General features: G+C 39.0%; 1 protein-coding gene across 4 annotated transcripts; it reads right to left on the bottom strand.

Moving 5' to 3' along the window:
* Positions 1-198: 198 nt before the first annotated feature.
* On the bottom strand, positions 199-26,143 carry LOC111875264 (armadillo repeat-containing protein 2). Of its 4 annotated transcripts, none has more exons than XM_023871353.2 (15): positions 25,250-26,140; positions 24,527-24,853; positions 23,294-23,661; positions 18,650-19,753; positions 16,812-16,996; positions 16,614-16,716; positions 15,363-15,535; positions 14,182-14,378; positions 12,264-12,432; positions 11,494-11,646; positions 10,636-10,779; positions 9,707-9,872; positions 8,647-8,893; positions 3,617-3,777; positions 199-915 (listed from the first exon to the last, which is right to left on the bottom strand). In XM_023871353.2, the coding sequence occupies exons 2-15, from the start codon at positions 24,805-24,807 to the stop codon at positions 662-664; spliced, it is 3,705 nt and encodes a 1,234-aa protein (XP_023727121.1). In that variant the 5' UTR covers positions 24,808-24,853; positions 25,250-26,140; the 3' UTR covers positions 199-661. The 4 variants fall into 4 exon arrangements, 3 of the variants coding, with proteins under 3 accessions (XP_023727121.1, XP_023727120.1, XP_023727122.1); XM_023871352.2 differs by having other exon boundaries at positions 24,527-24,846; XR_002844698.2 differs by lacking the exon at positions 199-915 and adding an exon at positions 7,855-8,119 and having other exon boundaries at positions 3,704-3,777; positions 24,527-24,846; positions 25,250-26,143.
* Between the last annotated feature and the right edge of the window lie 1,657 nt (positions 26,144-27,800).

Genomic DNA, 27,800 nt, shown 5'->3' with positions numbered 1-27,800 from the left:
ATCTGTACATTTAATGTTTACAAAACATAAACTATATATCTCTAAAGGCAGTGCAGAATATTGCACACAGATTCCCTCTCCATAATGTAATAAAAGCATCATCTGTAAAATAATACCACATTACTTATATAATTCAGCAGTAGTAAGTGTATATATATATATTTTTTTTAATATTTTATAAGAACTGTATGGACGGAATTGGTTAACATCTTCACAATTGGAATATATTCTGCATATAAGTGAACAAGTAAACAGTTACAAAATTCTTTTACATAAAGAATATTTGAGATATTGTATATAATGTTGCATCCTTTGTTTTGATAGACATATATGTGTTAAATATTATATTCTGATTTAAAACTCAGTACAGTTTCTGATATAAGCAGCATATTTTGAAGTTGAAGCAGAATGAGCTGCATGCTTACAATACATTTGTTTTTGTAATTATCTGAATCAGTGCTTCCACTTGCAAAAAAAAACAAACTACTTTTGGTGAGAAAATAACTTCTGTGAATCCGACCACCTCTCCCCATAAAAGCATTATAAAAACCTGGTGACCCCTGGCTTGTCCAGTCATAGACAGACGTTCTTCTTTGTGACTCTCATGACACTGAACATTGCAATAATATCAAAGATGATTTCCCCACACCCTCACCCATCTTTACAGGACCTGATACTGTTGTAACTCAGGCTGTGCAGAGGATATACTGTGCCCTAGGGACTGATGGTCACTGAGTAGAGGTTCCATGTGTTCCAACTGTTCGGGCGAATCTAGAGAATCCAGGAATGTCTCCATCTTCTCCAGCAAATTTGTTGCTACTCCAGCAAATTCTTCCCACATTTGATAATATTCAGAAGTAGCCAGAGCCTCATTCACGTCTGTACCTTCCACGACTCCAAACAAACGCTCCTCATCTGCAATGTAACATGAATACAAACCCTCACAGACCACGTCTCCACATCAAGAACATCAAGAGCCTGCCTCATGATCCTCTTTCAGTAATGTCGACAGCTGTGAACTGTGCGCTACAAGTTAAATCATGTGGAAATGCACCTGTATGACTGGCAGTACAAACACGACTTTCTCTTTCCTCTGAATGTGCACAATATTGGAACAGTTAGTTGAGAGTGCAGCTTGTCTCGCTTGGCACATGTGAAACCAAGGAACACACTTCTTAACACACTGAGGACTGGTCGCATGATATTATACTTTTGACTTGTAAACGTGGCAGACCGGTCGCATGATATCATGATGTTAGGACACGTTAGTTTGTACCTTGCTCTGGCTCCACCCAAGTTGTATGCAATGGCATAATAAAACTCTGGAATGTTTCCTTACTTGTCAGTAACTTGATCTCACTGTTTTCTTAAGCCACTATAAACGAAAATGCTTTGCTGCTCTTCGAGTTGTATGCATCAGCCAGTAGTTAGTGGTGGGGTATGGACAAGGACAAAGTCTTCTCCCATGAGCCAGCTGACCTGCCTTGTGAGCGGCATAGTGACGGTGATTGAGAGAGCGCAGTGACAGGGGAAACAAAGAATTGTGGCCAGAGACAGTAAAAGTGACAGTAGCTCCAACGATAATGGGGGTAATAACACTGCGCGTAGTAATATTGCGGGGACAGCAAAATGTCTAAAAAAAAATCACAAAAATTTAAACCCTGATTCAAAATTTAAATACAAAGCCTTTCTGATGAATGTGGTAAAGGCCTGGGCTACAGACCAGATGGTGGCAGCAGAACCAGAGTCAGTCACGGATTTAGTGCGTCCAGGCCCATCAACTACTACCCCATGCAGGCCTCATGTGGACCCCCCAGGGTGACTCTCGGGTGATATGCGGAAACATACCCTTGTCAAAATTGTGAAGAGTGAACATTCCAAGGGGAAGCATCCTTCTAGGCAATACCATGTTTGCACAGTTCACAAAAAAAGGAGTATGTCTACATTTGCAAATTCTGTGTAATGCCACTTCACAAAGGGGAATCTTTCCAGAAATATCACACCCTCACACACTTCTAGGTGCATTGGTAAGTGTTCTCCAAAAATTTTACTTCATAAAATTAATTAGGAGATTTTATATTAATTTTTAAAGTGAACAGTGCAAGTGTTAGGACAGTAGGTTTAATAATGGCGGTCCCCAGGGTGATCTAATATTTAAATCACTGGTCCTTAATGTGTTAAAAGTAAGCTACTCAATGCATACAGCTGATTGCAATAAAAATATCAGAGCTTTTACTGAAAGATAAAAGTAAGCACTTTCCTTTTATATACTTTGAATTCCAGCAGTATGGCACTTGCCAGACACCAAGGGGTTAGAAGGCAAGCATTCTCATGTTTGGCACTGACTTGAGACGAGTGTTCAGCTGTATTCTTCGGCTGCCTGCAGCAACCTGATATCTGGTGAATAAGGCTATGTTGTCTCTGAACTACGAGCATTTTCTTTCTCCCAAGAACCAAACCCTGACTAGTCATTTTACTGACTAGTCTATCATGTGTGACATTTAAACCTTATGCATACTCCCTCCCAGCCACATTAAAATCCAATCAATACAGAAAATATAATCATATAATTATATTTATAGTGTGACGTGGATGGAGCAACAGGAAGTACGGGTCATGTGAACTCGGCTTCCACCATCGCGCAGCACTGGGTGAGCGCCCCTTCCCTGCGGTGACGTAACAGCACTTCCCACAGTGATGGGAACACCGCGGTTACTACACAGCAATAAACAACTCTCGGCAGTGATGCCCACCAATGACTGTAAACACGGCAATTACGCAACAAGGAAGCGAGGTGCTTTTACTGCTGTCTGGCTGAGGGTTTATAAGAGAACTGGAATGCCTAAGCAGTCAGTTGAATTGTAGCAGTCACCGAGTTCAGTTGTAGTGAGTGAATCGTGAAGAAGACCAGAACGTGTGATTAGAGGCGATGGTGTGAGAAGGTATTGGGAGGGTGTAATACAGTGACACTGGTATAGCTCCCGTATTGTACTGTGAATAAGTGAAGACTATTGAAGATAGAGTGAGCAAATTATTGTGTAGGGTTTATAAATTGTGTAAACCCGCATCTCTGTTATAATTAATTGTAGTTACGATCTGTAGGTTATTGAATAAACCCATTAACAATCCAAACGGCGTCTTCAGTGGCAAAACATGTTACAATAGTAACACAAAATAAAGACTAAATTACGGAATTCAGATCATTTCACAAGCAGATGAAATTTTGTAATATTCATTACATTGACATTATTGTGTGACTGTCCTGACTAGGGTTCCTCATCATTTTCCTCAGACCTTCCAGGAATGTGCCAGGACACTACCTCAAATTATGCTATGATCATTTCTTTCTGGACGTTTTCTAATTCATTATTCATTAATCATCCTACTGCTTGATGCTACATAGTCTGAGCTACTAACAGAGCCATTAAACTATAAATATATAATGTAATATTGTTATATCTGCACATGTGCAAAGATGAGGGTGACACTTGAGAATAACAGTCTACTGGAAGGAGATGATTCAGAAGGCATGAAAAAGATGGAAAAATTCTGTCTTGTAACATCTGTTAACAGGCCAAGTAGATCTAATGCCTGAGGATTCTTGTGGTCACCTCACCTAAAAAGTCCACCAATATTCCCAGTAACTGATTTGTTTGATCAATGCCCAGAGCAGCATGGAGATTCACTGATTCAATGCAGTAGTTCCAGATCACCTGACATATCATAGTCGCCAACTGCCAGTCACCTTCACCAAACTTTTTTAACACTCTAGTCAGCCTGGAATTGAAAAATACAAAACAGATTATACTGCATTTATATCTAAGTGCTATTATGCAGTATTTTAGAATTAAAAGAAAAACACTATGCCATTATTACAAGTTCTTTACTAAGTAAACAAAGCTGGAAAGGGTGTACTCTATAACACAGCATACAGAATTACCAACAACATTCTCTTAAATCTGAAACTTCATATTTAAATGGGTATAGTGAAATACAAATTAGCAAGAGTCTCCCACATTAAATTCGAACAAAATCTCTGGAAGGGTTTATGGGATACATGGGAAACTAGTGGTGTTGGGTTAAGATCCTGGACCATCATTCAGAGGGTCCTGAGTTTGATTGTCAGTCAGATGTGTATAGATCTTCTATTCACAGACTGAACCCATCACTCCTACCAAAGATAACATTATGGGAATATGAAGACTACGAGATGCACCCACTGCCAACCATCACTTTCATGATCATCCTACCAATGGTGGTAATGGAATCCTCACTATGGGTGTCTCCACCTCATAGATGGAATCTGTGCCCTTATCTGGGTAGGCAGAGGCCAGAAAGGTCAACATAGATCACATTTGGAGGCAATGGACAATCATAATATGCTAATGCAACTTCAACTGTCTACTGTCATCCTCCTGTCAGCTCGAATCAATTCTTTCAGCTGCCGCAAAGTTGCTTCTGCTGCAACCTCAACAGGGTGACCTGGTCGGGCATCATCTGCAACTTTTGAACAGTCTTGAGAGAAGTTCTCAATCCAGTTGTAAACCACTTTATGCAACAAACACTTCCCAATCTAAACAGGAGGCATTTCCTTATGATCATCCTTTGGACTCAGTCTTGCCCACAGAAAATGCATAAAACAACACTGCACGGTCACCATCTTGGCTACTGAAATCAGCCTCTTAACATACACACACAGGTCTGCTACTTAGACTGTCATGACGCTGGACTATGCTGGTACCTAGTGATGCACATAGAAAACCTATTATGTACATATATTATAGCTGTTTTACTTCCATTTGTGACCTGCTTGCCGACTCTCACTCATACACGTATTTCATGAACCACAGACATACTATTCTGCCCATAAAGTATCCAACCTTGGGCCGGGAAAACAAAGTTCTGTATCTGGGTAGTTACAATACCTAATCCCCTTCAAAGTAGGCCCCTTGTAACTCCACACACTTAGCCCAGTGGTCATTCCATCACTGGAAGCAATTCTGGAAGGCTTCTTTTGGAATGGCGTGCAGCTGCGCCATTGCGTTCTGCATGATGTACTTGCAGCTATCAAAACAGGAGCCTTTCAGCAGTGTCTTCAATCTCGGGAACAGCCAGAAATCACAAGGAGCCTTGTCAGGAGAGTAGAGAGCCTGGCAAACCTGCAGAATGCTGTGATGGCCAGGAAACCCTGGATCAGGTGTGATGAATGAGCTGGGGCGATGTCATGATGCAGCTACCAGTTGCGTGCGTCACACAGCTCCGGTCTCTTGCGCCAAACGGCATCATGAAGAAGGCGGAGAACTTCTTGGTAGTAATCCTTATTGACAGTTTGGCCTAGTGGTGCCTACTCATGATGCACAAAAGCCCTGTAATTGAAAAAACAGTCAGTATCACCTTCACCTTGCTCTGAACCTGTCGTGCTTTTTTGGGCCTCGGGGATGTTGGATGCTTCCACTGTGATGCCTGGACCTTGGTTTCCAGGTCATATCTGTACACCCACGACTCGTCACCAGTGATCACAGTCTTGAGGAACTCAGGATCCCTGTTGGTGCACTCCACCATGTCTGGCGTGACCTCAAGGTGGAATTGTTGCTGCTCCGGTAAAAGTAGCTTGGGCACAAATTTGGCCGCCACTCTTCGCATGCTCAAATCCTCAGTTAAAATTGTGTTTGTGGAACCTCGGCTGATCCCAGCCTCATCAACGACGGTCCTCCATGATCAGCGTCCACACTTGTTCAGTGACATCAGCATTTTGGCTCGTTGACGGTCTCCCAGAATGCTGGTCACTGTCCGCCGACATAGGCCATCTTTAAAGCGGTTGAATCACTCTTTAATTTGAGTGAACCCCATTGCATCATCGCCGAAAGTCTGCTGAATTTTGCAGATTGTTTCCACTGGGGTATCCCCAAGTTTATGATAAAACTTTATGCAGTATCGCTGCTCCAAGCGTTCTGTCATCTTGAGCGAAACGAGAATGCGACGAACACATGTTACACCACTCTGCTATCTGGCAGCCACAGACGCGTCCGGCAGTGTTTCGAGTCAGCAAAAAATCACGCATGCGCATGAAAGTCCTTCCTACCACTACGCTCAGTTTTCCCACCCCTTTGGTAATTACTTACAGCGGAAAAAATAAAGTAGGATAACTTTTTGGACAGCTGTGTATACAATCACAAAAGCAGTCTTAAAAAAATCCCACTAAATCATTCTTATGATAAGGATTAAAGAGAAATGTGCTGTGGCACAATCATGGTAGACATAAATGCATAAAATGTGAAACAGTTCAACTGAATAACAGACATAAACTACATTTAAACCTTCAGTGAGGGACCACATTATTTGAAACACAAAACTAATTCCATACCCTACTACGAGCACAGAAGGATGTTCAACAGTGAGAGGTTTCATCTTGTTCTGCTGCTGTGTTCCTCTCAGCCACCTCTGGCCTATGTCAACAAGCCCAAAGCAACTGTTTGCTAGCAAAGCCTACCATGTGGCTGTAACTATCAGCTGTAACTATCATGTAACTACATGATCTGAAGGAAATATAGGGAAATCTGTTGGAGTGGAAAGTATAACAGCTTGAGGGAGAACTGAAGGGGTTCAATCCATGGGACTCCTTCCTGTGGCCTCAGTATTAAACTTCATTACTAGAGGTTACCAAAAGAAAAAAAAAATCAGCCATGATATGTATACAATGGCCATCTTGTCGTGCACTCAATTTCGCCTGTTACTTCACGACATGTTTCGGCAACATAGTGCCATCATCAGATGCTTTATTTACGCTAAGCTATTGCACTGCTTGCCATTATATGTCTTTGTGAAATTATTTAAAAAGTATTTAAAAGGCACATATTCGTCATCTGTAATAAATTTTTATACATTAAAATTTGTTAAGATTATTCATCTTATGTGTCTTATTTCAAACTCATGTATGGTTCTTCCACTATGGGAGTCGTTTTTCTTATATTCTGTGTATACCTGCAACGTGAAAAAGGTACTTATTATTATTACTTTCGACTTCTATCTGTTATGTGTTGTATTATAATGTTTAGTACTCACCGTATCTTGTGATGTGTGCTCCCTTTATGGCTGCAAGTGTTGTAATGTTGGATGTGTGTGTGTCTTCGTATTGATTGGTTATGGTGTTGTGGGGGTAAATGTGGTGGGGTTGTGTTATGTTGTTCTGTGTAAATTGTGTGTAATTCATGAAATATTGGGTTATATATTTCCTTATTTATATTGTTCATATGCATGGTTTTCTTTGGTGTTCTGTATATATGATAGTTTTCTAGTGTGTTTAAATATTGTCCTTTCTTATTCGTTGCTATGATATCCATAGTATTTTCTATTGTACCATATGCATGTCCTGTGTTTAATGTGTGTTCCGAGTATCCTGTATTGCTGTTATTGTGTTTTATGTCATGTATGTGTTCTTTATATCTGGTATTAAATTTTCTCCCAATTTGTCCTATATATTCCATGGGGCAATCTAGACATTTCATTCTGTATATTCTGTGGAAGAACCATATGTGAGTTTGAAATAAGACACATAAGATGAATAATCTTAACAAGTTCTAATGTATAAAAATTTATTATAGTTGACGAATATGTACCTTTTAAATACTTTTTAAATAAATTCACAAAGACATATAATGGCAAGCAATGCAATAGCTTAGCATAAATAAAGCACCTGATGATGGCACTATGTTGCTGAAACATGTCATGAAGTAACAGGTGAAATTGAGTGCATTACAAGATGGCCATTGTATACATATCATGGATGAAAATCAGTGCAACAGGATGCTAAAATACAACATTAAAAAAATCAGTTTCAGAACAGTACAGACATACTTAATAAGAGAAGTGCTCCCACATCGTGACACTGCCCATAAACAGTGGTACACACTTCCATCTTCTAATCTTCATGATGCAACCTAGTACTCGCTGATTTTCATTAATCTGTTCTGAGTCAGACTTTGATAGCTGTAACTCTGTGTGGCTGTAGTGTAAAACTACTGCACAATTTGTTTCCTGATTACATATTTTCTTCAGTTTAGTGAGCAGGAGTAAATATTCCTGGGTGCCTGCAGTCCCGTGTAAATACAGCTCCTAGAAGCTGAATCCATACAATTAAGGGATAAGTAACTACTATATGTATGAGACAAACTCCATCTTAAGTGCAACAATTTAATTGTATTTCTTTCTTCTTGGAAGAAGGGAAGAAGAAAGAACTACAATTACATTGTTGCACTTAAGACGGAGTTTGTCTCATATATATTGTGTGAGTGTAACAGGATGCTTAAATATAATATTATAAGTAACTACATTAAGGTTGAAGCTCTGTGAAGTAAGTCTGCCCAGCATCTGCATGGACATGAAAAATGTTACAAATTTCAGCCTCAGATATCAACAAAACAGGTGCCTGTCCTGTACAGTCATGTCTTCATGTCTGTTTCCACCATAAACAGATACAAAACAAGCATGCGCCTTTCATGGCACCACAACAGAGCCCAAGATCCCCAACTTAGAAGCACTGTGAAGTACATGCAGGACTGTCTGGGATATGGCATGTTGTGAACAATACCTTCATACAGCAGCAGAATTCCATTACATTTAAATTAAACTGCTATTTCTGCGAAATACCTTTCTATACCATGGCCTTCTTTCAGTGCAAGTCGTTTATCCCAGTCCGCCATCATGTTCACCAATATTCCCACAGTTGTACAAAGGAGCTCCTGGTCATCCCAGTCCAAAAATTTTAGTATCTGATTCCATGCACCGCTCTCTACAAGGAAGTCTCGAATGTCCTTTGACCTAGTCAGGTTCCCATAGACCCTTGTTGTTTCCACAAGGCACTCCTTGTTGTCCGTGTGTAGCAGAGAACACAGAGCTGAAATATTCGGGAATGCCTTCAACATTACTAGTTCAACATACTCCCCTGCAGTAGCAGTTGCGTTTCTGCCAAGCAGTAGGGGTGGAGGCTATGATAAATAGAAAAGGATAGCTCAGGGGGGAACAGCATCAACAGACAAAGAACCCTCAATATCATTTACTTCTATAAGCAATATGACATCAACCATCCATAATAATTTTTAAATTCATGACATAAAGAATAATAATCATCATACCCTGTGATAAGGAGCAAGAAACTGGATCCATGTCTGTCCTCAGGAGCATACCTTCTGGCTTAACTAATTGTTTATTTCCTAAATATACCTCTTGAAGTAAGAAGGTCACAAATTTCAGTGCTCCAAAATGTGCAATGGGTTGTCCTATGTTCTTAAATTCTATTAATCATAGCCAGTGTGTATGGTCATCTTAAAGTACACACCGTCGTGTCATTAACTGTCCTATATGAAATTAATAAAACTCAAATTAAATCAACTTCAAATTATGTAAGTAAATTGGGCCGTGCCACAGCTGAAGCGGTTAGTCACTGGCTTCCCACCACGGCGGCCCGGGTTCAATCCCGGGTCTGGTCAAGTGGGATTTGTGGTGGACAAAGTGGCGCTGGGGTAGGTTTTCTCTGAGTACTTTGGTTTCCCCTGCCAATCTTCATTCCACCAACTGCTCCACAATCCCCTTCACCTATCATCTGGGGCTGGTACAATAGGCCAGAAGTAGCCGCAGTACAAGGGACTTAGTCCCACCACACTAGCAATAATAAAAAAAAAAAAAGCAATGTAAGTAAATTATAATGTACCTTGTGCAATTTCTAGCTGCCTCTCGCCAAATGCCCCATCATTACTAATAGGATAGTATGAAAGGTTATTGAGTGTGCTCAGGGTACTGTGCACAAGTTCCTCGCTATCAACCACTGACTTGTGTCGCAAAACAGTTAGAAGGACATCCAGAAATTGTCTTCCATCCTTAAAAAATAACAGATTATGCATTATTAAAACATTATTACTAATAGTGGCCCAAAAGTCAGTTAACTGGTTAGTAACATGCACACTAGACAGAAATTTCTTTTACTTATAGAAATTCTTCAAAATAGGATCCTCCATGTTTAACATACAACTCACAATGCTGTGATACCATTCCACATATGGACTGTCACTTTTAAATGTGAATAACATAACATAACATGGCATTGCATTCCATGGATCCAAAGTTAGTGAAAACGACTGTAGGATGTGGAATATGTCATATATTCCTGTTAATACAAGAAAATGTTTTAGCTTAACTGACTTCTAGGCCACTCTGTACAGCACTTTCTTTCATAACCTCATGATGTCTGTGCAGTAAAATATCTGTGGTCCTTTGTTATGAGAACACAGTAAAGATAAACGTTCTGTGTTGCACCAAGCTGCGAGATAAGGTCAGCCATCTTTACAAAAAGAGATTTTACTGCACATTAAAGGTAAGTGAGAAACAATCTGAGTCAGCCTCTGTCATAATGACAATATCATAAAGTTAATCTCACTGCATGGATGTGTAGTAAATATTCAGCATTATTAAACATTTTACCAACTTTCTAACCTATGTAACAAACTTACTCTGAATGGCACTGGGGCAAGCAATGTCACACAAACAATGAAATAAATACAGATATATACTGAAGATGTGATGTGCAGCTTTCTACTTAACCCATGCCACAGTCATCAACTGATGAAGTTCAGCCTTTCTTACCTTGTTACCTTCTGTTGTATTACCAACATTACTGGGATCTACTTCTATTTGCTGCACATAATTGCTACAGAACACAGGAGATGTGCATGTCAGGCTACTCCCCACCATTGGGTTGATGCTCATGTTGGCAAGAATACGGACCATCTAAAAATGAAAATCATAAATAAGGATTCAAAACCAAGGCATATGACATCCCCCACATAACTGTCAAAAATCGTCTTTAAACAGAATTTTTGACACTTTATAACTATTCTGAATATAAACATTTGACAAAAATGATACTTGCTCATGCAAGAGATGACATACCCAGACTGTGTGGAACTGCTACCAAATCCAACAAACTATCACGCCACAATTACTGTGGACACAGTGACGCTGTCTGTTGGCTGGTCAAATTCAACATCAGAAGAGTAGACCACTGCATGTGTGGCACACATGTTTTCACACTAAGAGGGTTCTAAGTTTGATTCTGAACACTATCACTAAAATTTAAAATAAACATGAACTATAAATGGCAATCAATCATCTAGAGCCAAGCTGAAAACCCACAATTACACTAAATATACCTCAGACAACAGACAATGTTCAACATAATGTCTGAGTGTAAGTGACCAATCCCTGTACTCCCCTTGGTTCAATCCCACCAAATTTGCCATTTAACTTATCCACACTTCAGCTTTACAGACATCTACACTGAACATAATGGCAACAGGTTCCTCTGGAATGCTGACAACCACCTGCAAGGCGCACGATGCCATAACAAGACCACAGTGTGGAACACGGATGGAGGCTTCTCATAATGGAATATGACTTTCATACAGCTTGGAATCCCCAAACTCATGTCTTGCTACATATTACCTTCACCATGACATCTTCAACAGATCCACTGGACCCTGCATCAGAGTTCAGTTCACTGTGAGAGTCTGTAGATCCCAACATTTGGAGATCTTTGTCCAAGTAAATGGACAATAAGTTGAGCATGGAAGCAACTGCACCATCCTCATTGAAGAACTGAAAAAAACATTGTTGGAAGCAAAGCAACATCAGAAACTAATGACTGTCATTACTGCAAACAAGTGTAGGCAAGCATTTTGACAAAGGCTATATGTCTGCACCATGGTGAATTCGAATTGCTTTAATTCCCAGCATGGGGTGTGGAAGTCATTCCACGAAAGTCTTTGACTATATTCTGAAGTGTACGGATGTGACCATTGCTCACTCCGAGACATAGCATGTAGATCAAGTAACATGTTATAATTTTAAAGCATAAGCACACAATAAATTAAAAAGTGTGGTTTAGAGAAAATATAAGTGTATCAACATCAAGTTGGATCAACTCCCAGAATACCACTTAATTCGGCATCGCTACCCTGATTCTCATGCTAACCGACCCAGCTAGTTTCCTGTACCTATACTGACCTTCCTTAGTTTGATCTGTGAGGACAACTTGCAGTGATCATTACCCACTCTCCTAAGGTAGAAACAGGTGTAGCAGGGATAGCACCATTCTGACTGAGCTGATATAACAAAGGCGGGTTGGAAAAGAGCAGTGTTGGTACAATGCTAAATTAACTGAACAGCCTATGGAGTTCCTGTAGACTACACACACAGGCTGAAAGTATCCTTACCTTGGTTCTTGCAATGTCACTACTAGCCATTAAGTTTCCAAGGGCATAACCCAGTCGCACTACAATGTCCTGTCGACCTGGGTATTTCTGTAGCAATCTGACAAATATCTTGAAGATGTTTCCATAACTAACTATAGACATGCAGCAGTCATCATGGGTTGAGATTATACTGCAGGAGGGAAAACAATATATTAGTAATATTATGCATTAGGAAAATTATCTCATTAGTTTGAATTCAACAACAAAATGAGAAGTAAATTCACACAACATTTCACAGTGTCAGGAAAATTTAATGTCATCCTGGAATGTCCAAGAATTCATGTTGCAATGATAGGTTTGAGGTCCTCATGGTAGTTTTGGTTTATAATACCATGAAGTTTGCATACAGCCAATGTTTTGGAGGTATATATCACCTCCATATTCAAGGAAAGAATAAACCAAGCATAAAACCAGCCAGAGCATCCAGCAAGATGTTCCTCTGAGACATGGGGCTCTCTCCAAACAACACAGAAGACTGGATGCTGTGGTGTTTAAATGCAGCGGGAAACACAGCAGTCAGCTGCACTTGTATCTGTCATGCACACGAAGCGCAGTCCATTGATAGTGTGATGTTAATAAAAGTGAAATTACAGCCTTATACTGGGATGCTCAATGGATCAACGCCAACATGCCACTGCATTAGAATGTATTTTTTTTGTTTTAATTCGCCTAGTGGAGGGTGGAGTCCAACTTGGTCCAATTGGCACGGCAGCCACTGACTGGCCTATTATAGCCTGCCCTGGGTCATTATGATGATTGAGAATTTGGTGGAATGAAAATTGGCAGGGGAAACCGAAATACTTGGAGAAAACCTGCCCCAGCGCCACTTTGTCCACCACAAATCCCACTTGACCAGACCCGGGATCGAACCCGGGCCTCCATGGTGGGAACCCACCGACTAACTGCTTGAGCTATTGTGCAGCCTTACTGCATTAGAATGTTTCAAATGCACTCAAATACAGTACACTATTAGGTTCAATTGATCTTCCAGTCTTAAAAATATTTTAGGAACAATTTAGCCATTGAATTTAGTTTACATGCCAAGATATTCTGACTGCTGCCTCCTACAGGGTCTTATGATTCTAACACTAACGGACAGAATGAGAGCACTTCAGGCCCCTAGGCAATAACAATACCCAGTATCACACTTACTTCACATGTGTCTTTCTATGACCTTGTAGCTTCTCAGTGTGAACATGTTTTGGTCTAACACTTTGAAAATGTTGAATGAGATTACTGTACGATACTGTCACTGTTGGCTGCATTCATCATTGTCCTCCCTTTACTCAGGTCTCTTACAATTTTGAGTTTCATCTAATTTTGAATGCTCTCCAAGCACCAATAACTGAAGTTCAGTCTGTTATATGTTACACTCCTGATGTTAAATTTCTTTATTTTTCAGTTACCCTTATTCAGTTTCTTTGTCATGTTAGCAGCACTTCATCGTAATTGTGAATTTACAATATGCGAAGAAGATTGATATGTCTTTGTACCATATATAATGGGTCCATAGAATGCGAAATATTAAAGGGAAATATTATAAGTTTTTAATTTTGTAGCACATGGACTCATTTTATTGTACTGAAATTTTCATTGAATCAAATTCTGAAAGAAAGGACAATTAAAAATGAAGCGGACAAGCGATACATTGAAAAATATTTTGTAAATCTGAAAACATTTTAACATGACAAATGCTTTGTTGCTCTTTCACTGTATTTATTATTTTCATGAATATTTACAGACTGTTATTGATCTGGGTTGCCCATGCAGGAATTTGATCACAGCAAAACATACAAAAGACATAAATTTACTTTGATCAGATACCTTTCTGCAGTAAGAATAAACAGATGCAAGCACCTGCTGAAACTAAATATTCTACCTAAGTGTTCTTGAAATGTTACTGATCACATCAAGATCAGATGAGAAGACGTCCATGGCTCGACACAATTCGTTGACAGCACCAGTTGATACAAACTGGGGAAACACTTCCTCTTCTCCCGCAACATTTCGCAATGCACCAGTAAGTTGAAACAAGGCATGGCTAGTCTGTTCAGGAATGCGAGACCCTTCAAGCCGCTACAACAGGAAACAGACATTGTATCAACTGAAGAAAGCAGTCTTCTGGGATTTGGCACCGTGTATATGTGGTGTTAACCGATGTTTCGGAGGAACGTATCGCCCCCATCTTCAGGGTTGAAGAAAAAGTATAAGTAAATCTGCAAGCGACAACACCGTGAGACATGGTCAAGCAGACTCTGCTTGAGTCAAGCAGAGTCAAGCAGACTCTGCTTGACCGTGTCTCACGGTGTTGTCGCTTGCAGATTTACTTATACTTTTTCTTCAACCCTGAAGATGGGGGCGATACGTTCCTCCGAAACATCGGTTAACACCACATATACACGGCGCCAAATCCCAGAAGACTGCTTTCTTCATAGTCACCGCCATGAAAGCCTCAAATCTTACATTGTATCAACTGCTGATGTTATCTAGAACTGAAGAAAGAATCCAAAGAAGATTGTGTGCAATGAATTATACTGGACATTTTGTGTTTGTGGTTTATTTAGCAATGCTGTCAATAGCACTGAATGGTTTGATGGTAATGAAATATAGATTAGAAAGGATGTGGAAAGAAGTGGCCATGGCCTAAGTTAAGGTACTATTCCAGCATTTACTTGGACAGACTGAGGAAAACTACAAAATCCTCAGTCAGGACAGTCAGCTTGCTAGCCAAAATCTGAAACCTGCATTACTGCTTGAGCCAACTTTTTGGTATGGAGAATGAAGGGGCAAGGAGGTGCTGTCCTTGTGTGCTACTGGGATCCATAACACCCACACAAGACCTCTCTAAATACAAGTCAGATGTTATATTGCAGAGCTAAGTGGGGGGGGGGATATAAAATGTAGACATTTTTGGATTTTGTTTGGTACAAAAAAGAGAGAGTTCCTGAATAAAATAATTGTTCTTATCGATGACAGACAACTCCTAAATTAATAATGGTTGAATTTAAGCATGGCCTGAGAGAGAAAGGTGAAATGTGAAGCGTGCATGCCACAACTTACCGCAGTATTCACCATTTTCATGTGCAGTACCATCAACTCCAATATTCCAAGCTTCAGCACTTTAGCAAGCAACACATTGTTCATTGTAAGAAACTTGAGGGCACCATACCCATAAACACATGACTCTGCATCTTCCAGGGGACTTGCTGAACCAAGCACTTCCACAAACAGCTCTGTGAACAGTTACAATATAGATCAACACCTGAAGCACTGCAAAACCCCAAACTAACAAGGTAACTAACTCCACAGACCACAGTCCTTCTGGAAGAGCGAACAGTTGTGCAGCTAGTTAAGACATTCCAGTCTTCTATGGAACCAAAAGTTTCATTACTGTTTTGACAGAAGCCCACCAATGGTCAATATTCTGAGCCAGATTTATCAAATCTACAACCTCACACCTCATGTCTGTAAAATACATTTTAATATCAAACAGTCTGCACAAATAGTTATCAGTAAATTTCTGTAAGCTGTAACATTTGCTACAACTGGTTTTCAAGAAAGAAGTGGCCATTTTCAACTTAAGAAATAATGACAGGGTTTAAGGAACAGGCTACAGACACGAGCATGATGTCAGCACTGCAGTATTATGATTCCTCACACTTGAAATGAGTACTGAATTGTACAGGCTGCATTCTGATTTGTTGAGAGCCACATGACCTTCAGCCGCACACTTCATTCAATGCCTTTCATTTTCCATTTGCAATAATATACAAAAGTGAATATTTATTTCCATTAATACATATACTTCTTGATGATGTTTATTGTAAAAAACAGAGAAATATTTGATACAAACAAAGCTCACTATGAAATTAATACCAGCCACATTTTGGACAAACATATGACCCAAGTAAATTTGGTGATGTATGGAAATGCAGTGTATCATATGGCGGTAAGGATTTATAATGCACTTCCCAACTCACTTAAGCTAATTTCAAAGGATATGAAAAAGTTTAAAGACAAATTAAAGGAATTTTTGTATTGTAATTCTTTTTATACATTTGATGATTTGTTATGAGATGATGTTTTATGGTTATAATATATAATTATTTAAGCAATATGGTAGTTGGATTAAAGCTCTTTTAGTAAGAAACTTAAACTGTCTGACAAAACAGGTTTTATGTGATTAAGCCTTTTTAAACTGTACATATTATTATTTGCATTTCATATTACCAATTATACTCAATACCAAGAATTTTTTTTCTCTCCAAGTCACACAAATGTTTTAAATGTGGCATATTACTTGGTGCTTACCAAGAATGTTGTCCTCCAGGAACAGTCTGTCATTCTTGTCACACCTGGATACCTTGAATACCAGCTTGCAAACACCTGACAGATTCTTGCCACTAACTCGGAACTGCAACAATCAGTATTCCCACATAAGCTGTCTCTGTTAAGTGCACACACACAACTTATTAACAATTGTGTCACCACAATACAATTGTTACTTACAGCAAGGATGATCCGGGCAATCTGGAGTAACAGCATTTCGTTTGATGATTCCACAAACTTGTACAATGTCTTTAATACTTGAGCTCTGAGTTTCGTATTCTGGATATTCCTTCCTATTCCTCCTTCAGCCTCTAAAGCTGAGTACAGCTTTGACATACAAGATATAGCCTCTTCTGTACATTCTTCTGCAACATGGGAGAAAAATAAGTGATGAAAATTCAAATTTATCTCAATCAAACACAGTTTCAGATATCTGCTAATGCTTTTGTAAATATCTGAAGGTACCTACTTCATACAGAACTATAACGTCTCAGTCAGTACAGAGACTAGCTGTAGGTCTGACACTTGAGTTCAATTCCTGGCCTAAGCACAAATTTCTTCTCTCTTTGACACTGCCTGGACTGGCCCTGTAGCCCCCCAATCTCCTCTTCAATCAATACTCATGGGACTTCACCCAACTGTAAAGCAGCAGGGACATGAAGCTGACCACATATGTCCATTTAGCACTAACATTAAAATATATGGATGAGATGGAGGTATACCTCCCTTCCCCATACATCTTCATGGTAAAAAAGAAGCTATCCCTGCAACAGGGTGTGGAAGCCCACAAGATTGTGAGATCTCAAGGCTCCCACATTTTCTCTAGACAAACAGTTCACAGATGAAAGTGAGGTTGTCAGCCTTATGTGCCAGTTGCCCTTTAACCCCAGGAAGTTTCCTGGTACTCATTTCTGTTAGAGGCTGAGTCGACCTGAGGGCCATACACAGCACAGCTGGAGGGATTAGGTCAATTGAAAAATCAAATATCCTCATCGGGAATTTAACCTGTGACCTTCCAGCTTGTGGCATAGAGCCTCAACCAACTACGCTACTGCATGCCCCCATCTTCATGGCACGGTGCTTAATAAGCAAAAGAAGAAATTTAACTTTGTTAAACTTTTGTTTTTTGCTTGTAATTTATGATCCATGCTTATGAATCACATTTTCTTTATTCTTGGATAATCATGTTTCTTGTTCTCACTGCTAGGAGTTGTAAGAACTGTCACATTGTCACCGACAAAAGTCTCACTCTTAGGAACTATACCAAATTGAGTAAGTCAGATTAATGGTTCTCCAGATTTGAGGTTTGCAGTTCTATGAAACAAAACTTGAAATACTTAAATCTCTTTCAGGAACATGAGGGACAGATGCATATAATTTGAGCACAAAAATGCTTGATATGAGTACCAATTAAAATGGCAAAGAACAAGAAAATTAGGAGTAATAAGTCTGAAAATATGAGAACTATGAATTCTAATTTCATACCCATGCATTACATATTTACTGTCACTGTCTACTCTCCCACAAACTCTGTAAATGTAGCTGGAGTCATGCAAGTTTTCTCTTTGGATCTCTGATTCAACCTCTAGATAACTTTCTTTATATATTATACATAAAGGCACAACCATTTCTTGACAGGCTGTGGAGGGCCATAACGCTGTGAGATGTTGAGGTCTCCACATTTTCTAAACAACTGTCTCACAGATTGTCAGCCTTACACACTAGCCACCCTTTACCCCCAGGAAGGTTCCTAGTAGTCATTTCTGTTAGAAGTTGAGTTGACCCCAGGGTCATAGAGCAGTTGGAAGGAAAAGACCAATTGAAAAATCCAATGACATAATTGGGAATTGAACCTGTCACCTTCTGGCTTGTAGCATAGTTCCTCAACCAACTACAACACCATGTGCCCCCCATAATGTGAATTCAAGTCGTGCAGCTACACTCTGTCTATAAGTGCAAGTGAAGATACAGTTCCTTGTCCAGTGCAAATTAGGTAAACAGTTTATAAACAACTTTACCTTTCCCTGCGAGACTGTTCAGCACAGATAAGATAGAGAGAACAAAGCTGCTTTTCTCTTCAGCAGCAGAAACAACATTCTTATCTTCAGACTTTGATTTCTTTCTCACACTAACATGTTTCTCTGCAGTTTCCGTGGCTTGTTTTGCATGGTAAAGTGCCTGCTTGTTCTTGAGTTCTGCTGCTGAGTCCAGTGTGGAGGTCTCTCTCGATGGCTGGGGTTGTGCAACTGCCAAATTCTGCAGTTTTGATTCTGTACCACATTCTAGAGCCACCTCACTCTGACTGATAGTTGCCCACTTACCGTTTATAACAGGATCTACAGTTAGTGAACTCTGTTTAAGACCTGTATCATTCTTAGAAACTGGTTTTGAATTTTTGACCATCATAATGGAAGTGGATTTTTCTTTCTGGCCTTGTGAGTTATTCTGAGATGTATCAGGTAAATGCTTGTTCTTCAAAGTTGTTATATTCAGTTCGGGACCAAATGCATTGCCTCGTGTTGGTGGATCTTGTGAGGAATTTTCTTTTCCTGCAGTAAGCTTGTTTCTCTTGTTTTGATCAGCTGTATAGGAATTCTTCTTTTTAGAACCTGCCAGTTTCATAGAACTCAGTGTGCTCTTTTCTGCACATGTAGCTAAGCCCAGGCTTGGCTGCAGCGGCATCTTGACCTTGCTTGGACTCCTCTGTTTGGATTCCAAAGAATTCCCTTTCATGGCCTTTAAACTATGTGAAGGATCTTTTTGAATGTTCTCCTCACACACTGTATGCTGATTCCTTCCGTCTTTCAATACCCCACAACTGGCAGTGTTTCTGCTAGCCACAACTTTAACAGTGTCTGTCTCTTCATTTATTTTGTTCTGTGCCACTTTTAGTAATTTTTGTGCACCCTCGTTTATTCCAGAATTAATTTCTGCAAATGGCTGTGCTCCCAACAGCTTCACACTTGATGTAGATGCACACTGTTCCAGTTCAGTGTCCATACTCTTTGTGCGCTGTACAGGGCTGCTGTACGCCTTGCGAGCTGGTGGGACATCTTTTGTACTACCTGAATTTAGTCCACAATCTTGAGATTCACTGTCATCAATTTCTATCTCTTCAGGAACTGAAATAAATATAAAAAAATTATTATAAATATCAGTATACTTATTCTAACTGTAACTAGAGCATTTAGAGACAACTTCATAATAATTCAATGTGCTGTACTTAGAACACTGAAATACAGGGAGATCAAGAAGTTGCACACATCACGCTAAACAATTATATTTTGCTGGTCTAATGCACAAACTACAACACATACAGCACTTACTATTAATGTATACAACCTTACATCTTAGAAATGCAAACTCAAATCATGTCTTTACAACATATGCTTGAAATGGTTTCCCTGTTCAGCAATGCATGTGTGAGCTCTTTTTATCAAGTTTGAGGCCACTTTGTGGAGCACCTGTAAACTGATGCTGTTAATCACCATCGTAATGTTCCTCTTGAGGTAATCCAGTGTATGTGGATTGTTTTTATAGACAATTTCTTTGAGGTACCCCCAAAGGAAAAAATCTGCGGGTGACAGATCGGGCAAACGCAGGGGCCACAATCCTTTCGAAATGAGATGGTCACCGAAAAACTCGCACAAGAACTGCAGGGTTTCATTAGATGTGTGACATGTGGCACCGTCTTGCTGCAACCAACACTCACGTTCATCAACTTCAAGAAGCGCAATAAACTGTGTAATACAATGTCTTTATTAAAATCGTCACAACACAACAATATTAAGGTCAGTGCCAAGTTTGGCTCTGCTACATGTTTCGGCTATTAAAAGCCATCATCAGGAAAATACATGGTTAACATATATACACCACTGAACTGCAGTACTAATACAATTGGATACAATAATATTAATTATATTAAAATACTTGGCATAAAAATACAATAAATTAGATTTAATAAAACAAAAGTTATAGTATAAAACAAGAATAAAAATTCTTCGAGTGATGCTTTACATCATCGAGTCAGTGTTCGGTTTTTGTGATTTTGTTGTGTTCCCATGGACAAATTGGACTATTCTGTATTTTGTGTATACGTAATAAACTGTTTTGGAGGCTATCAAAAACCTACAACTACTGAGCTAATCATCCACAATGATTCATGTCACCCATTTGAACACAAAAAGCTGCTATAAACTTTCTCATTAACTGTTTGAATCAATATCCCCTCTCGCATAACAATAAAAAACATAGAAGAAAACACTGTTAGAACTATATTGAATAATAACTACCCACTAAATACCATACAACTAACACAAAAAATACTATGCACAAAAAGAAATGGACCACCTTTACCTATTTTGGCCATGAAATCAGATCTATTACTAAACTTTTCAAGAATACTGAAGTTGGTATCTCACATAAGACAAAAACAATATAAAACATCTGTTAAAAATATATGATGACAGAACTGATAAGTATAATCTTAGTGGGGCTTACAACTGCAATGTGCTGACTGTCCATTAAAATATGTAGGACAGACTTGACGTACCTTTAACATCAGATTCAGAGAACACATATGAGACATAAAAATAATGGACAAAGCTCCAAATTTGCTCCACATATATTGGACACCACACATGAATATACATGTAGTATGATAGACAAAATATTGGAAGTTCTATATATCGGGAAGAAAGGCTGAACCTTGGATACACATGAAAGATTTCACATTTACAAAATCAGCAAACTAAATTTGCAACTGAATGATAATTTTACCGAAATGTTCAACACTATATATGATGTAATCATTAATACATACAAAACATAACATATAGTCATACCCCCCTCCCCCCCTTCTGCATACACCTTATTTCTACCTCCCCCCTCCCGCCCTTGCATTGACTTTAATCTTACATCACCAGATCAGTCGTTGTTTACATTCCCTACAGAAGGGACAATACTTTGTAAGATAAGGCACTGACTAAATAGTAGGTAAATAATACACTATATCTTCAATACCTAAATCAATTGTTGATTATAACAAAATTTAATACTATTACTTTCATATCATTTTCAGATTAAAATTAATATTACTACAGCTACATCACGAGCCTCCAAAACAGTTTATTATATATACACAAAATATAGAATACTCAAATTTGTCCATGGGAACACAACAAAATCACAGAAACCAACGACTGACTCGATGATGTAAAGCATCACTCGAAGAATTTTTATTCTTGTTTTATACTATAACTTTTGTTTTATATAATGAAATTTATTGTATTTTTATGCCAAGTTTTTTAATATAATTAATTTTATTGTATCCAATTTTATTAGTACTGCAGTTCAGTGGTGTATATATGTTAGCCATGTATTTGCCTGACGATGGCTTTTAATAGCCGAAACATGTAGCAGAGCCAAACTAGGCACTGACCTTGATATAGTTGTGTTGTGACGGTTTTAATAATGAAATTGTATATTATAACATGACAGGATGCATGACATGGGGGGGGGAAACCTGTGTAATGATGTCTTTGTACACTGGACTGTTCACTGTTGTTTCAAAGAAAACTGCACCCACTATTCGACGACGTGATACAGCACACCACACACCCAATTTTCTGACAGTGCAAGGGCTTTTTATGTAACATGCGGATTTTCAGATGATCAAATCCTATTGTTTTGACTGTTCACGTAGCCACTAAGGTCAAACCATGCTTCGTCAGTGAAGAAAACCTGATCAAACTCTTCAATTCCATGATTGCCAACAAATGTCCGAAACCATCTATAGTACACTATGCGTTTTTCTTTATCCAGGTCCTTCAGTTCCTGCACACAGCGAACACAATATGCACAAAGGTGTAACTCCTTCATCACTTTCTGAGCTCTTCCATACGAAATCCCTGATTGCACTGCTAGTCTCCTAAGTCTTTCTGAAGGGGAACGCTGCAATATCTCTCCACGTCAGCCAGTTTAGCCTCAGTCAAAATGGTCGGTCTCCCAGATCTCTTCCTATCTGAAACTGACCCACATTCCCGAAATCGGTTGATTATTCTTGTTATCGTCAAATTGTTAGGAACTGCAGAATCCGGATATTTCCAACAAAACTCGTCTGTGACACGTGCATAAGGACTGGCAAAATTCGTTGTTCTTGAGAAACCGACATGTCTGTCACGCAATAAACAAAGCTATACTGCAAACGTCATATGACCAATACACAACAGATGGCATTTCTACTTGTTGTTAGTATTCGTACAGTACCATCTAGCAGTAGGAGATATAATTATATTAACTGCAATACAATTTAAAACAACTTTTAGTTTGATGTGTGCGACTTTTCTATCTCCCTTTACAATGCAAGAACATTATTAGAAAATGTGAGATTCAAGTTCCTGTGGGGCACAAGATGGAGGCATCAGGTTCCTCTTAAGAATTATGTCCACACTCTTGTTATCTGGGGACTGTGATTTGAAAACAAATTACTGATCAATATGTTACAAATATATCACACCAACATATACATTACAAGAATTAGTTGATAGGTATAGGATATTTGGATTTAAAGTTCAGACTTATTTGCACTGGTATTTCTCATATGTGGGTGAGTTATCACATTTAATTGGAATGAAGGTGGTACTTTTCAATGAGCAACTTACGATTATCTAGTGAAGCAGATGCACGAAACTGATGTCTCTTACTAAGCAATGGTTTACATCGTCCATCAATAGATGGTAGGCGAAACTTGTTTGCAGCATTGCTTATTTGATCAGGAGTTAGAAATGATGGAATCATGAATGGCTGAGCTGACAGGACTTTGCCCCTTGTGCCTAGGGCACCAGCAGAGTCTTCTGAATCACTGTCACTGAGCAGTGCTTTCCAGTCTCTTACATCTGTTAAGCTGCTGCTGATATTAAGGGATGGAGAAGACAGTGTACCAAGGATTGGATTAAGCCGTCTGATGTTACAAGATTTTATGCTCTTTGAACTGCCAAGATCTGCATCATGAAATTGCAGATAACCCAGACTGTAATGAATAAAAGCCAACAGAATTCAAATGAATGAAAGATTCAATTTCTCAAACCAACACATGAAAACACTCAGTTGTCCCTACCCTATACATTCTGAAACAAAGATTCACAATCATTTCTCCATCTTATTAAATACTACAAACCCTATATATACAATTTAAAGATCTCATGGCAAGGACATACAGTGGGGTTTTCTTGGGCAATTAGCTATGTCAACATGGATTTCATGTCTGTCTCAAGCATCAGGGCTTGATGTGACAAGAGTTGTTTTTTTGCATGCTATACTTATACACAAACTTGTCTCAGCCTACACTGTGCACGAAATGGTGTCCCCCCCACAGTCTGTGGTAGAACAGAATACAGACACCCCAATTTCACCCGTTATTCCTCACATGGCACAGATGACAGTTTCATGTATCATGTGCCAACATAACACTCATCACATTTTCCCTTGATGGTGTAGGCAGGGAAAGTCTTTGGAATGATGAGCATCAGCTCCACAATGGCATGGCTTCACTTCAAAGACTTCACTGTGGACTCTAGAACCTATGCAGTTGAAAAAGCATTATTAAATAACCTAAGAACTAATAAAATTTGTTGCAATGTTACCAAGCCTATCATTCCATGAAGACTCTGTACAACAGCACTTGCTTTCAACCAAGTACAAGTATGGTACATTTCATGGACTCTCCTAATGTTCTGACACTCCAATATTGATGACCAGTGCAGATCACAAACTTCTCATTCTGTAATGCTCTCCATACTTCAGGTAACATACCTCCCTGTGTGCACACAATCTAATACAATTTTGTTTATATACGTTTAACAAGTGCATGAGAGAAAATCTAATTAGTCACTAACCTGACAGAGCTTGGTGGCCTGTAACTTGATTTGTGCATTGTTCCAAACAGTGTCCTTTGTCTTTCCCTAGGAGTGAATGGTCTCTTGGTGTTCACGGGCCGCATGGAAGCAGCCATTCTTGTGTTCCCAATTCGAATTCCTTTGTTATCACGTATTATGGATGCTCGGGCCTCACTAATAATCTCTGCACTGGTTTTCTCTATGTGTGGTGGTGGAGCATAGAATGGAATGGTCAACTTTTTAGTGCTTGGCGCTGAACTTGCGTGATGAGTCGTCTCCATTTCTCAACCAATTATCCATTCATTACAATCAGTAAGTTCCTGGAAACTCCAAATGAAATGTATAAACACCTCTACTGTTCGTCCTCCACTTCAATATTTGTAAATGTTCAAAAGTTTCAGAAACAAAGTCAAAAACACACACACACACACAAGGAAATCTAGATATCTGCCACGGAACATGTAAGTTATCAGATATATAGTGATACTGAATGACATGTACTAAATTTATACCTTCCCACATCATAAACATTATGTGGGAACATTGCTTGAATTAACATTTCATACACATGTAATGACCTTCATATTCACGTCTAGAGAAAATGACATCCTTCTTTGCACTTTCCTACCAGATTCTCACCAAACAACTTGAACAATAAAATCAGTGAGCTCTAACAAGCAAAGACTGATTGAGTGCTGCTTTCCTTATACAGCATGAACTCACCTCACTTCAGCTTCTTTCATTAAAAAATTCTTTCCAAGGATGGAACATGCTTCTCAGCCCAACAATAAGATGTCATCCTTCCACAGTGTAACATCACATCAGTCTTGCTATTTTAAACTGCTGCATGTAGTTTTGTGGATGTTCAATCACATTCTTGTTGTACACAGTCAGTTTTATATTATAAAATAAAAAGTTTATGCTATTAGGCAAGCCAGTTACTTTCGAACATAAGCACTAAATGGTATTCCTCACGTTTTGTAACACATTAGTCGCAAACAGTTTTTTCTTTAATCACATTTGTATTGTGCAATATTGTTCTATGGCATTTTTAACACACTACACTGAAAATGAGCAGAGTCAAATGTTTGCACCCATAATGCAGTGCACAGTACACTGAACCATTCCCCACAGCAGAAGCACAAGAAATGTGGAGCAAATGTTCTTTTTCCATCACTTGGCATGCAGTCTCTCCCTCATATTGATTTCCTGACCCCACTCCACCACTTTCAAACATACAATTTGCACACAGGTATATAACCTTCAAGAAAATCAATAACCCAGGTAGATGCACAGAACACTATAAATGATAGAAAACCAGGAGTCAGCAGGGGGCCTGGTTTGCTTGCGTGAAGGTTGCGGTCAGAGAACACTGATTTTATCTCTAAGTTTGACCTTCACATGTAAGGAATGCAATATGGCAACTGAAGGTGAGAGTGGTTTGGGAACAATGCTTGCTAATTGAAAATTACTGGTCTGAGAAATTGTCAGAAATATCTCAATGGATGTTTATTTTCAATATTTTGTTGTTAAAAGCTGTAGAAATAAAATGATGTGTTCTCATATCATTATTATTATTATATTACCATTACTTACTTACTTATGGAGCTGAGACCTTCTTGAGGTGAAGCCAAATCTGCAGCTACTCAAGAACTTCCCAGCATTTTATGGAACCCAAACATTCATTACCGTGTTCACAAGAGCCCTCCACTGGTCCCTATTCTGAGCCAGCTCAATTAAATCCATCCCATCCCATCCTCTCTCTCTAAGATCCATTTTAACATAGTCCACCCACATATGCCTTGGTCTTTCCAGTGGTCTCTTTCCTTCTGGCTTTCCCACCAATATCCTATATGCATTCCTCGTCTCCCACATTCATGCTACATGCCCTGTCCATCTCATTCTCCTTGATTTGATCATTCAAATTATATTTGGAGAATAGTACAAGTTATGAAGCTCCTCATTATACAGTTTTCTCCAACCTTCTGTCACTTCATCCCTCTTCAGTCCAAATATTCTCCTCAACACCCTCAGTCTCTTCCTCCCTTAATGTCAAGAGACCAAGTTTCACAGCCATACAGAAGCACAGGGAAAAGTATACTTTTGCATATTCTAATTTTCATGTTCTTCGACAGCAGACGAGAAGACAAAAAGGTTCTGGACTGAATGGTAGCAAGCATTACCCAAGTCCAATATCCTCCTGAATCAGGTTTTGATTTATCATCATCATTCCCACATATCTGAACTGTGCCACATTTTCAAAACATCTGTTTCCTATCTTTCTGTCATGATTCTGCCCTGCATTTTGGTGATGAGACAGCAACATATACTTAGTTTTCTGTTTACTTCTAGACCAACCTCCTTACTAGCGTCAATTAAAGTCTGTGTGTTTTCCTTTATGGTATCTACATTATCACCCAATAGATTCACATTATTGGCACAGGCCAACAGCTGATGTGTCCTATTTAATTTCAGTCCCATCTGGTTTTCCTGGACCTTCCTAATGGCTTATTCTAAAGCAAAGTTGAAAAGGAGTGGCGATAAAGCATCTCCTTGTATTAGATCATTCTGGACAGGGAAATTACCAGACAAGAGTTTACCTACACAGACTTTATTATATGTTTCATTTAAACATATTCTAATCAGCCTAACTAGTTTCATGGCTACATGAAACTGTATCAGAATATTGTACAGTACTTCCCTCCTAACTGAATCATAGGCTTTCTTGAAGTCTACAAATAGCTTATGCACTGTCTCATTGTACTCCCATTTTTCTCCAGTATCTGACAAATGCAAAGATCTGATCTGTAGTTGATCTGTTACATTAAAACCCACACTATTATTTTCATAGTGCAACGAATGGGAGTTATGTCCATGATGTGTATTTTTGCCAACCGTCTTACAGTGCACACGATTTCACCTTTCTCTTCACTTTTACACTACATGTTTCGGCACTAATGTGCCATCCTCAGGTGTGTCTATCCACGTCAAACCACTGCACTGTGTGCCATCACGCCTCCATCATAAAATGACTAAAATGCGTATTCGTCATGTATAACAACAAATTCTAAATACTAAAACCTTTCAGGATTCGTCATCCATACGTCGCATCTCAAATACGCGAGTCACACCAATCCTCCTCTATGGGAGCACTCTTCCTGCATTCATGTGTATATTGTGTTCTGTGTGGTGTCCTTCTCTTGTGACTTTTTACTTTTACTATACTTATGAAGGCATCGATACCTGTAACTGCCACCATGAAAATTATGGGAAT

Source organism: Cryptotermes secundus, unplaced genomic scaffold (genome assembly GCF_002891405.2).
Source record: "Cryptotermes secundus unplaced genomic scaffold, Csec_1.0 scaffold526, whole genome shotgun sequence".
Lineage (NCBI taxonomy): Eukaryota > Metazoa > Arthropoda > Insecta > Blattodea > Kalotermitidae > Cryptotermes > Cryptotermes secundus.
This window is presented reverse-complemented; position numbering and strand designations above follow the sequence as displayed.